Raw genomic sequence first — 13,173 nt, 5'->3', positions numbered from 1 at the left:
ATGCTTACAAAAGAACTAATATTACTCAATATTTTAGAGATCAGCATGAAAGGTTTTTTTTTTTTATTTAACTTGGACAATACTTGCAGTAGTCAGGAAAATATCACAAGAAAATGGAAAAATCCTTCATTGCCATAATTTGAAGAAGTTATTCTCTCCTTACAAGAAACTGTTATTAAAGAAATAACTACTAAGAAGAACATCATTTTTCCTAACAAACTCAAAAAGCAATCCTTGGTTGAAAGCATTTGCCCTCACTGAAACTTTTTCATCATGAACTTTTTTTCTGATAATTAAATCTTTGTTATAACTTGTGTTACATTATTTTAATCTCAGGCAATCTGTATATAGTGTAAATAGTATGGCTTCTTTTTTTCTTTTTTGAAAATGCAATATTATACTCAGCTTATAAAATGTTCCTATTTATTCTAATATATTTTGTAATTTCAAATAATATAAAATAAATTATTTTGAGCAAAAAAAAAAAAAAGAAAGAAATTGAAATGCTTAAGGCCATAAAATATGCAGGTAGGGGTTAATGGGATTAAAACTCTACTAGCTAGCATTATAGCTCACCACTCTTTAAACATGGCTGCTTAGACCTCTGAGATTTAATGTGTTAACTGGTTTGGCTAGAATACAAAGAGTTACTTTTTGACACGGTGAAAGTAAATTAAATATCCCTAAAACAGTAAAAAAGTTTGACTTCTGTGTTTTTGAACCCCTTGCAACATAAAGCTGAGCAACAAAAGACTTGCCATTTAAAAAACTGGTTGAAAAACCAAACCTGACATTTTTATAAATCATTCAATAAGTTTAATACAGACCTTCTCCTGAACACTATAATCTAAAATTGCCTGTGATCAAAAATGAAAGCATCCTCCTGTCATGAGAAACAGCTAAGCATGTCTTGCCCCTTAAATGGATGCAAAATGTAAAAGCTTCATTACTGGCAATGCAATCTCTAAATAATATAAATGGTAAGTCATGGGAGATAGTTTCAGAGGCTGATATGCTACCATTTTGAGACATCCACAGTTCAGAGAATAAAAGAGATTAAAATATACAAATTACAAAATAATTTACTACTTTTTTTTCTGAAATACAGTAAGGTCAAGACAAACGTAGCTGAAAGGTATATAAAAACTCACCACGCCATCTTTGTCATAAGGAGAATCAAAGTTGTCTAAAAATGACCTAAATACTTGATCTTCTGTCCATTCTCCATTTTGATATTTTGGGTGATGTTTTGCATTGTATACACCTCTTAAATCTTCAATTGTTACTACACCATCACCAGTCTTGTCTAATTTTCTAAATGCTTGCATTATAACGTCTTTTCTTGCATTAGACATGGGCGGCTGCATAGGAAAAAAAGAGATACAGAGACAGAGAGGGAAAACAATGGCAGTACATTGTCAGTATAGTTTAACAACTGCATAAATAGCATTGTCAATGTACATACAGTATTAATTTCATATCATTACATTACAAAACTAGTCATGTTTCTAACAGACTAGCCATAACAAAACAAGAGAGACACATTTAATGGAATGTTATACCCTTCTATTTTCTGTATTACCTTTATGTAATTCTGGTTCGCAGAAGAGCAGGGTAAAGCCTACCATGCTAAGCTAACTCCCTCCATTCAAATGCAACTATGCAGGTATATTTTTATTTATTTTTGTTCATTAGCCACATAACTCCACTAAGCAGGGGTGTCTCAGGAGAACCATTTGGTTAAATGACATGCCCAGAGTCTCACAATAGGTAGAGATTGACAGAATCAAAATCAGGACTACATGATAAAGTGCATTAGTAACTCATAAACTTAATTTCTTACATGAAATTGGCAGTATGGCTTTTTCAGGAGTACATAGATTAAAACAAACCTCAGTGCTTAATTACGAGGCAATAGTCAAGTTGGGTACTGCAAAGCCTATTTCCAAAAGCAGTCAAATCAGTTCAGTTTTCACCTGTCTGAGTGGATTATTCTAGACTCATAATTAAAACAGTGCATGAACAGTATGGACAGAGTTGGGGATAATAAACTATCATTTTTAGTGTAACCTCCCCCCAACAAAATGTCCTATCTGAGTGAATAGCTTGGATAAGTCTTTTAGGTTAACTAGCTGCAGAGAAATCCTAAAAATGTTTTTGAGATACCAGTGGTTAAATGTGCTTATGGCAGGAGGTGGTGGCAGCCAGTGTGTCCCTCTCAGATCAAGAGAGAGTTTAGCTGAGTGGTAGCCAGCAAATCATGAAGGTGCTATACTGATATGGTTATGACAAAATTACAGCTGTGTGAAACACTCACTGTAACAACAAATGATTCAACTCTGTTTACGTCACCCTGGACATTCCTAGAAAATAATTTATAGTACATTTAAGGAAGAACAATACTTGCTTCAGAATACATTTAGCAGTATATCACCTTCTTTAAATGTTCATAAGTTCATAGGTTGTCACTAGGCTAACAACCATTAGTGCCCTTACAATCCTAGCCACACCCCCAAAACATTTGAGTCCTAAGTATCATACGGGGGAGGGGGAGCATGTTAGTAGCCAGTAGCTAAGGATTTGTAGGTGGAGGAGTTAGTTAGGATAATACTTTTCTTATCAACAGCCTCTGTCCATAAAACACACGGGGGACAGACCGGGGGGGTAAATTTACGATTTCCCATTCCATTGTCAAGGTTTCATTTGAACAGGGTCAGGGATGAGCTCTGTCTTACATGGTTAGGTAACCTGTTCCATAATGTAGGGATCCTTTGGGACACATATCTGTGTCTCCAGTACGTTCTGTTTATGTCACAAGAGAAGTTCAGATCCCTGGATCTAGTGTTTCTGGTACTGTTACTTTTGTGCATGTGCAACAGATCTATCAGGGCTGTGTCTGTGGAAGCCCTGTAAGCCAGGCAAAGATCCCTATCAGCAGCTTGTGGGAGATGGAATACAGAGACAGAGCCTTTAGGTGATCTGTGTAGGACAGGGTATTCATGCCCTGAATTCTCCTGGTGAGAACACTTTGTAAGCATTCCAAGTGTTGCAAGGGTTTAGCTAGATACATGCCAAAGGGGGAACTGTATTCAATGATAGGTTGGACAAGGGCTGAGGCGAATGGTACTACAAATTCCCTGGACCTGGATGCCATACCCTTACCTATATTTTGGGCAACATAAAATTATTTTCTTATTACTGTATCTTAGCTACATGTTGGTTAAAGGTCAGATTGCTGTATACATATATTCCCATATCCCTTACCACTGGGTTAAGTTTTACAGGCATTTTATCAATGGAGTAATTAATTTGGGTTGAGAGTTTCCCAAATGACATTATACTGCATTTTTGACACTGAGCTTTACACCAAGACTTTGGCACAAGTCATTTATCTGTGTTAAACACACTTACAAAATGTTTGTGTCTTGGGGGGAATCTTACAATAGCTCCCAATATACAGTCATCTGGGAACTTGGTGAGCCATAGGCCTTTAACTTTATCCTTGACTTTTGAGAGTAGATGCCAAACAGGAACATGTGCAGTATGGAGCCCTGGGTACTCCACTGGTGACCAGTGTCTTGGTGTACGCTGTCTCACCAATCCTGATTTCTTGGGTCCTGTCTGTGAACCAGCCAGCAAATCAGTGAATTATGTAAGGGTTTTAGACCTAGCTCACAGAGCTTGTCAACAATGCCTGAGTGGGGTTTTGTTACTAAATGCTTTAGCCATGTCAAAATGCAAAGTATGCACTGTTTTGCCTTCATCCATTGCCTTGGTGACCCTCTTAAAGAAGCCTACCAGGTTAAGTATGCATGACCTTCCTTTAACAACGCCAAATTGGGATGGTTCCAGTATCTGTAGGTTGCCAATGTCCTTGTTTATCATTTCCATGATAATTCACTCCATAGGTTCACATATTAGTCTTGTTAGACTGATGGGACTGTAATTCCCTGGGTCAGTTGATAGTCCACACTTGTAGAGGTGAATGACTGTTATGGTCTTCTATTCACTTAGAATGTAGCCTGTTTCAAGCCTGTAGTTGAAGAGCGCCTCAAGTAGTCTTGATAGGTCATGTCTTAGTTCAGGAGGCAACCAGGGACATTGTCGGGACCCACTGAGACAGTGATCTTGGCTTTAGTGAGTGCTGCCAGCACCTGGTGCCTGCTAATAGCAGGAAGAAGTATGTTGAAGGGGATTCCACCTGGTGGAGCCATGGGGTGGAGTGGGAGGTGAAATTTGAGCTAACTTTATCAGCCAGTAGATTAGTTATATCACTCTCTAAGGTTTCAGTTGTAGCTGAAGAAAGCCTTCTAATTGTCCTTAGCCTGCCAGGTTATCCTGACCTTGTTGGACTTAATTAGACATCTTAGTTTCTTATTTAGTTGTGCAAGAGAGCACTTGTCTTTAAAGAAGTTCCTTTTTCTGATTTTAGCCATGAGTTTTCCTCTTTTATTATATACCATGTTTAGGTTGTTTTTATTGTTTATTTTTGGTTTATTTCTAGTAGGTACAGCAGCCTCTATACAGCCATTCTTATGTAACACAGTGAATAATTCTGCAAAGGCAGCTGTGGTCTTGGGGTTGGGAGAAGCCTTGAATTTTGACAAACTGTCACTTAATAGGATGGAATTTACCTTTAAATAGCTCTTAACTGTTACTGGTTTAGCTGGATTTCCTGGGTTGATTTTTACTTCAAATGAGAAAGCTTTGTGATCCAGTCTTATTAGTTGTGAAGTGACACAGGGAGTAGGTTAGGAAGCAATGCTCTCTTATGTTGGTGACTACCAGATCCTGTATGTTTGATCCTCTGGTTGGAGTGTGCACCATCTGTTCAAGGGTGTTTGTGTTAAAAAAGTTGGGAAGAGTTGTGCTTGTGAGTTTGAGGCAGCATAGAGAGGTAGTTAAGTCACCCATGATGGTCACAGCCTCTGGTAGGTTAAGTTAAGAGTTGTGAGACTCTAATGGCATAGATGGTGACTTATAGCTAGCCATGATATGGTGAGGGACCTTACCTATGGTGACTTGCATGTGGGCGAGCAACATGGCATCTTCCTATTTAACCAACCTGGAGGTATGTTTGCTGCTAACATAGATTTTTCAATCTCCACCTTTGGCCCTGTTGGTCTAAATGCATGGAAGGCAATGTAGCATACTTTCTATGACTTTAACCAAGTCTCTGTCATGGTACAGTTGTCAACATTCTCCACAGTAAGGAGGGCTTGAAGGGTTTGGAGTTTTTTGTTTAGGCTCTGAACATTGAACTGCATCACTTTAAGGTTGCTTGTAGACTTTTTCACCATGTTAGTAGTTTTCTCTTTATGGCATGGCCTAAAAAAGGCTCTAATAGGGTGGATCAAGTTTTAGCCAATATCAGAAAGCCGGGGGGGGGATGCAAACCATCCTTGGCAAAGTACCATAGTCCTTTGACCACAATCTTCCATGCTGATATTGGTTCCCTCTTGAGTGACACCAGAAACTTAGCCATATATTGAAATCAGTCATTTTATGTTCATACTGTGGCATCATCCTTGGTGATGGTAGAATGCTGCTCAATGAAAGGCTCATACTTGTCAGACACATATTCCAAAAGATCCATTATGTCTCTTTTCATATAATCCAGTGATGTATGTCTCGGGTCATTTACACTCACATGGACTATGCTAGAATCATATTGGTACCTTGGGTGCAGGAATTTGAGTGTGTGAATGATATTGTGGACCCTGGCTCCAGGCAACTAACCGTTACCTTCTCTTTGTCTAACCTGGTGAGTGGCAAGAATATTAGGCAAAGTGTATGCTTGCCTCATGGGCTTTGCATGTAGTGAAGGTTTATGATGTTTGTTGCCGCTTTTGGCATATGCTTTAGTGATTGCTGAGAAACAGTCTTGCCATTAGATGGTTTTGGAGGCCTTTGAGATTTGGGAAGGTTTCTTTTAAGCTTCTCAGCATAAGACAATCTGTGTGTGTGTGTGTGTGTGTGTGTGTGTGTGTGTGTGTGTGTGTGTGTGTGTGTGTGTGTGTGTGTGTGTGTGTCTGTGTGCGTTTGTGTGTGTGGTGAATGGTATGTATGAGGGATGCAGTGTGGGTATTCCTGACAACCTTGTTTGTCATGCAAGATTTTTGACTCTAAAGAAGTTGTGTATTTACATCTCTCAAATACCAAATTATTTTCTTTAATGGTTAACTGATGCCTGGGAACATGAGTCAATTGCTACATTGCCTTGGGATGACCATATTTACCAAACTGGCTACATAGACATTTGGAAATTGCATATCTATGTTGCCTGCTCCTGTAATAGGGTAGGCTATTTAGGATTAAGTACTTGGTTTTAACAGGGGTCTCCTAGAGTAGTTTCTGGAGTTAAGGGCAAGATGCTATGTAATGATAGGCTATGGTAGTGCTATTCAATACACAAGCTAGTTGCTCTAAGCTTATCGCTGCACAATGCAGCACTGTTTAAAATGTTTCAGATGTAATCCTAACTTTATAGGTAAATTTTACTGTCTAGGTGTTTGCTACTATACAGAGCACTACTAACCGCTGTTCAGAGTAAAAAAGCTTGAAAACTGACTCTTATGCCCTCTAGCCAATAAATAACCACGCTTTCAGCTTCTTGCACTGTTTCCCAACTCAGAGTGACCAGATAAACACCTTCTGCCACAAGATGTCTGATCCTGGAATCTCTTAATATAACAGCACAGCAAAAGCAGCTCTCAAGTGCAGATTAAACAACAAGCTACCAAACTAAGTCCCTGGCTAATTTACCCTTCTATAAAGAGATTTGGAGGCAAACAGTCTAGAAATGTAAACAGAGAAATTACTATTTTTACCACAAAATTAAATAAATGCTTTAAAAATGCTCAAAAACGGTAGTGATCTCTGCATAAAGCAGGTACAAGTGCAGTTAAACAAGCAAATATTCTTATTGGATGCAGTTGAAACACTGAAAAAGCATTGCAATGTTCTCTGTCTAGGTGAAATGTCACTCACTGCCACATGAATGCTAACCAAATATGCAAGGAGGACTAATTGTTCGAGTCAAAGTTCCAGAAACAGAATATCTGTGTTTTATTTTATTTATTTTGCTTTTGTTTATTGGGTTTGTTTCACTGGGTTTAGTGAAAAACACTTTTCTGCATGACCGGGGAAAAAAGCTCAAACATATTACAAACATTTTCAAACAGAAATTCAGTAATATACATGAATAGACATTAATAAACATTAACAATTACACATGCATTTGCCAATTAAATCACATCCATATGAAATAAAAGAAACTATTACAGTATACTGAGTATTTGATGAGATGTATTTGTTTGTCAAATAGGTAATAGATCTTGTGATTAGTGAGCAAAAATTCAAAGAAATGGGAGTGAGGTAAGGAACTCATTGAGGCAGAAAATGTTAATATTGTAGTTAAGAGGTGGAATATTAAGAGTGTTCAGAGACAATTATATATGGTTATGATAAGGATTACATTGCAAGTATAGAAGTGGGGTGGCTAGCAGTTTCACTTTGCTTACATTTCTGCTATTAGAAGCTAGAGTGGTCTTTTTCCTAGGCAAGCATACCTATCTTACATGGTACGATTCCTGGCACTGACAAAATATGTCTCCTATTTATAAATGTTTGGTCGATCACATTGTTATGAAACTGTATTTCATGTCTGTACAATAATTAATTGTATTTCATTTGAAGTATACATTGTTTCATATCAAATGCTATTAATATTGTTAAATTTGTTTAGTATTTGTTAGAATTCTCTACTGTATATCAGGAGCTTTTCTCCCCAGTTTACCCCTGAAAATGGGCTTCTGGCCCAGACGGACACTACCTGGTAAACAAATGTAATATAGATATATATATATATATATATACGGCTGGAAGATGCAAGTAAAACTGCTCAGGTAATGCTGAAGACAATATTAGACTAAATGCTCTTCTGAGACATTTTAAGCCAATTCCCGTCAAAGCTGGCAATCAAGCCCTGTACCTTGTGTATGTGAGATAAACATGTTAACCATTATGCCAACCTCCAACTCTGTTGGTCACAGGATTCTAGTTGTGGGTCATAGGATTCTGACTGAAGAGAAATGGTTTGATGATAAGGCAAACTCAAGGTTACAGTGGCATTTATCATGGCAATATACAGAAACAGACCTACTGATCTGATATGTGCAGTTTTAGTCATGTTTTAAGAGTTTATATTCTGAATGGATTTTAATGATAGTGGGATGTGGCTCCAGAGTTAAGGTACACTATTTGAATACAGAGAGTCACCTGCCATATTAGTTTATCTGGTTATAGTGCTCAGTGAGTTTTTTTTCTAGCGTGTAAAATTCCATTGCTAAGGGCTGGGCAATGTTCTGGTTTACAACGAAGCCTGCACTGCAGTTAGCTGAGAAAGAGCTAGGTAATGTGGTAGTTCTAACCAGTTCAATTCTCTTGAGTCCTAGACCAAGGTGTGCTCAATTGTTATAGTCTATAGGACATTTGGCTATTATACTATAGCATTGTTCAAGTTTGGATAGTTGTGTGACTTGTAGGTTAATGAATATTCGAGAGATGCAGCAAGAAAGTAGAAGATATACATTTTCTGGCTATGTCAGTGAGTTGGGTTTTTACCTGTATAATATACATAGAGTTTGATTATTTTAACCATACTTGTTACATGGTGGTCAAATTTCACATGGTCATATATGATGACACCCGATGATTTTGTATGATTTACTTGTTCTACCAAGGTGTTGTTGGCAGGGGCGATAGTGAATAGTGTTGTTTTGGTAGAGATGTGTTTTGGGATAAACAGTAGTATTTTTTTAGGATTTAAAAGTAGGTGTCAAATATTTAGCTAAGTTTCAATTGATAAGAAGGACTGTTGTGGAAGGTCTTGGAGTTTAGAGAGTTTTGGCAGAGAGGAATAGGACTGAGTCATCACAGCATTAAACAAGAGTAGCATTTTTTTATAGCAGTGTAGAGGTCATTGATGAATATAAGTATATCTATTATACATAATAATGTATATAACATATATATATTATATTATAAGTTATATATAAGTATGAAACCTAGTATACAGTGGTGTGGGATACCAATAGCTACTGGCAAGAAGGTTGAGAAATTATTTTTCCATTTCACTGCTTGTGCTCTATTTCAGACCTAGCTATGGAACCATTGCAGTGAAAAGTTGGACAGCCCTAAAGAGAGTTTGTGTGAGAGTTTCTGGTGGAAGACAGTATCAAAAACTTTTCAGAAGTCTAGGAAGATGGTGGAGACAAGGCATCCAGCATGTCTATGGGTGTTGAAAAAGTATTAACAAAATTTGGTAAAGCAGTAACTTTATTGTCATGAGGACAAAGCCTTGTTGGGTTGAAGACAAACTTTGGTTTCATATTTGATAGCCAAGAGGTTGTGGATGAATACATATTTGTAATATTTTTGATAGACTAGATAAAATGGCAGTTGGCCTGTGGTATGAAAGATCTATATTGATTCTACCTTTGTGCATTAGAATAATGAAGGATTTTTTCCACAGCAAGGCAAATTTATTTTCAGATATGGATTGAGTTATCATAATTAAGACTGGAAATGCAATAACCTCAGCTGCTGTTTTAAGATATTCACCAGGTTGATTGCTAGCAGCAGCTGCAATAGGCCTTACATTTTTCAACTATTTGTTGATGGTATCTGTGGGAATTGGTTGAAAGGAGAAATACTGAAGGAGGTTACTTGATTGACTGGGAACATCAAGAGCTTGATTAGTTGCCTGGTTGGTTAATGACAGTACTGTCTGTATAAACTGGATATTGAATTGTTTGGCTATGTTATAATTTTAATTCTGTATGTCAGGTGTTGGTGGTGTAGCTTGTCCTGAATTTAACAGTTTAGCATTGTCGCCTCACAGTAAGATGCTGTCCGGTTCGATTCTCAACTAGAGCTTCTTCTTCGTGGAGACATGCGTGAATGGGCGTACCTTCGTTGAAGGTTGTGCATCAGGCCTGGCAAGCCGATATGTAAAAATCAACTGCCAATCATTAGCGGACCGGATTTCCGCTGTGGCGACCCCTAACCGGGAAAAGCCAAAAGACACATACATACTGATTGAGGCCCAGAAACGTTTTGTATTATTAGTGTGAGCATTTTGATTGGTTGAACAAGAGGTTTTCTTATCTTGGTGGATAAGTTGTTTTGTGGGTTTCTTAGTTTTCTACATGCTAGTAGAGTAGGAGCTGTTTTATTTTTTGTCCAGACCTTTCAGTCTTTGTTTTACAAGTTATTTGCTAAAGATACCCATTGGGCAAGCTGGTTGTGACTTTTTTTTCTAATGGGGTTAGTCTGTTTAGAACACCTAGGAAAATTTTACTAAACTCAGAGACAGAATCATCTTTGGGGAGAGTCTTTAGTGACTTTTTGTTAAGGAGCTGTAGAGCATTAATAAAAATGTCTTCATGAAAAGTAGTACGTTTTCGTACCAGGCCATAATGATATGATTTGGTACTGTTGCTTTGGTGACTTATGGTCTAGATTAGTAAGTAATCACTTGGGCCGCCTGGCAGAGTTCTATGACATGAGATTTTATTTAGAGAGGAGGTTAGGATCCAATCGAGGGTTGACTGGCTGTGGCTTTGACATATATAGTTGATGTGGTTATAAGTTGGGTGAACTTGTACCAATGTATATCATTGGTTTGATTTTCAGATTGTATGGTTTGACAATTTATATTAACATTACCTAATTAATATTAGGGTTTTATGAGAGATTTTTGATGAGACCCAGCACAGGATATCTCCCAGTGTTTTGGTATTGTTACCTATATATACCCATGATTGCAAATGTCTTGTGAGTTTTTAGTTTTAGGTTGTTAGTAGGATTTCTGAGTTAGAAAAAGTCAGAGAAAGAATACCGACAGATCTGTACTCCCAAATGAGCCAAAAATGACAGTAGGCACATCAGGTCAGTTTGTGCCAGTAATCCCAAGTGTAACACCATACAGTAAAGATGCTTTAACAAGGAAATAACAAAGTATACACATGTTCAGTACACCGGGTTTAACTATGTACTTTTCCTGAGCTACTCAGCAGAGTAGGTTATACAGCCATTTCCATACCAAGCTTATTTCTGCAGCTAGCATATTTGGCTGTAGAATCAGTCAACAAGATGCAGTACAAGCACACATCCAATCATACCACCATAATTCACTAAGACAGGTGAACAGGCAAAAGCACTGAATAAAACCAGAAGAAGAAGAAGAAGAAGGAAAGGAGACAGCTTATAACAAAGAGAAATAAGTCCATCTTCCAGGTTCATAGGTTCACAGGAGGTTAAAAGGCTAATGCCTTACAGCCTTTATAAGACTAGCCATGTTATACCCAAGTTACCCTAATTGACCTTGGTTAGAAAGTCGTCGTTTACAGACAGAGCCTATGATCAGCACTAGCTATCCCTGTCCATGAGGGACATAGGTGCTATCCCCAGGGTGAATTTCCATTCTCCCATCCAATTGTCAAGGTTGTGCTTGAATAGTGTTAGTGAGGAGTTCTGCATTACATGGACTGGAAGTTCATTCAAAAGGAAAGGCAATTTTTGACAGATATATCTGTCCCTCCAATATATTCTTTTTTTCCCCAAATGTTTTATTTCATTTAAAAAGTGAAAATACAGAATATAATAGAATAAACAAATGCTTTTGACAAATTGAATTTAAGAATATATATGACAAGAAAAGGAAAAAAGTAACAAAACAATCTATTTACAATATTTACATATTGCCTGAGACTTGAATATTTATAGATAATACAAGTTATGAATAAAATTTTAATTGTCAAATAAAATAAACTCATTTGTCGTTAACAAGTTTCAATGAGGGCCAATACTTTCAACCAATGATTATTTATGAGACTGTTAGGAAAAGGTGTGTTCTTTTTAATTGTTGTTTCTTTTATAGCTGTGTCTTTTAATGAAGAAATTCTTCAAACTGTGGCATCAAAGGATTCTTTGACTTTCTTGTAATACATTTCCTAGCCACAGCAAGAATTGTCCAGGTTAAATAGAAAATATATATTTTTGGACGTTTTATGTTAAGACATTAAATAGTATTAGCTATTTTGTTAAAATGAAAGAGTCTAATCATAGTACCTTAAGAAAATCTTGATTTTTTCCCAAAAATTACACAACATAGGACAATCATAAAACATATGAGACCAATTAGCATTACAATATTTTTTACATCTCCAGCATTTAGTTTTATTTACTTTTTAACATTTAGCAACTCTATAAGGAGTTTGCATTATTGGCCTGAAAATGTTCATAAATAGACTTAAAAGTAAAAGTAAAAGAAAAAGTCATGGACATTCAGAATTGCCATTTAGCTGAAACACCTGATATCCTTAAAGGCTAATTTGCATATATCCCAAGTTACCTCTGATACAAGAGGTTTAAGGTATCACACAGTTGAAAGTCTAGCTTTGCTATATTTTTCTTTTTGTGTTTTTTAACTCTATTAGGAGTCAAAAATCTCTATGTATAAATTTCCAAGTAATTATCTCCAATAAACAGACCAAGAGGCAGATGCAACAGAAAGGAGAAGCTGCTGTTTATTTTGTTTACTTAAGTAGACCTGATGTTCTCTCATAATGCAATTCCAAAATCTGTCATTTAAATTACTAAATTTTTTAGCTATTATTGTGTGCAATCTGGAGACCAAGTTCTTAAATTTCTGTTCTTTGTATGTAGTTTCATTACAATTTTTTTTCTAGGCACTAACATAACTGATATACTGCTTTCTATGTAAGTATTTCTGGGGCTGGTCTCTATTATATCTGTTTTGTTAGTTACAGTAGTATACTATAGTTAACTGAAGATGTTAGTGCAGTTGCTACAGAGCACATTTTGTAAAGTGTTTTTACTTACTATGCAGTGTTCTACGTACTGCGTCATATCTACTTAAGCTGCTTTGTTTGTAGAGCTAATTTTACTTAAGTTAACTGATATGTACTGTGCTGCTGTGTTTTTATTCTTAAACTTATATACACTCCCTTAAAGGGCTTACATTTATTTTGTAAAATGATTTACTGCACATACTGTATTCTACTTCTGCCTCATTTCTGATAATTTTGCTGCACTAATCTATCTCCCTTCTCTTAGAGCATCCTGCTTTCCATTCTCACCTCCTCC

At 36.7% G+C, this 13,173-nt stretch overlaps 2 protein-coding genes across 4 annotated transcripts in view; one reads left to right on the top strand and one right to left on the bottom strand.

The window, feature by feature from the left end:
- The window catches only part of CAPSL (calcyphosine like), a 607,395-nt gene that overhangs the window by 246,342 nt on the left and 347,880 nt on the right, over positions 1 to 13,173 (bottom strand). For all 3 annotated transcript variants that reach the window (XM_044069974.1, XM_044069976.1, XM_044069984.1), the window contains exon 4: positions 1,152 to 1,361. In XM_044069974.1, coding sequence (XP_043925909.1) covers positions 1,152 to 1,361 — 210 coding nt within the window. The remainder of the gene's footprint in view (positions 1 to 1,151; positions 1,362 to 13,173) is intronic.
- Positions 1 to 13,173, top strand: part of IL7R (interleukin 7 receptor) — a 776,271-nt gene that overhangs the window by 715,210 nt on the left and 47,888 nt on the right. The window lies entirely within an intron of this gene.

The sequence above is a fragment of the Protopterus annectens genome, chromosome 1.part0, assembly GCF_019279795.1.
Source record: "Protopterus annectens isolate FY-2018-M chromosome 1.part0, PAN1.0, whole genome shotgun sequence".
Lineage (NCBI taxonomy): Eukaryota > Metazoa > Chordata > Ceratodontiformes > Protopteridae > Protopterus > Protopterus annectens.
This window is presented reverse-complemented; position numbering and strand designations above follow the sequence as displayed.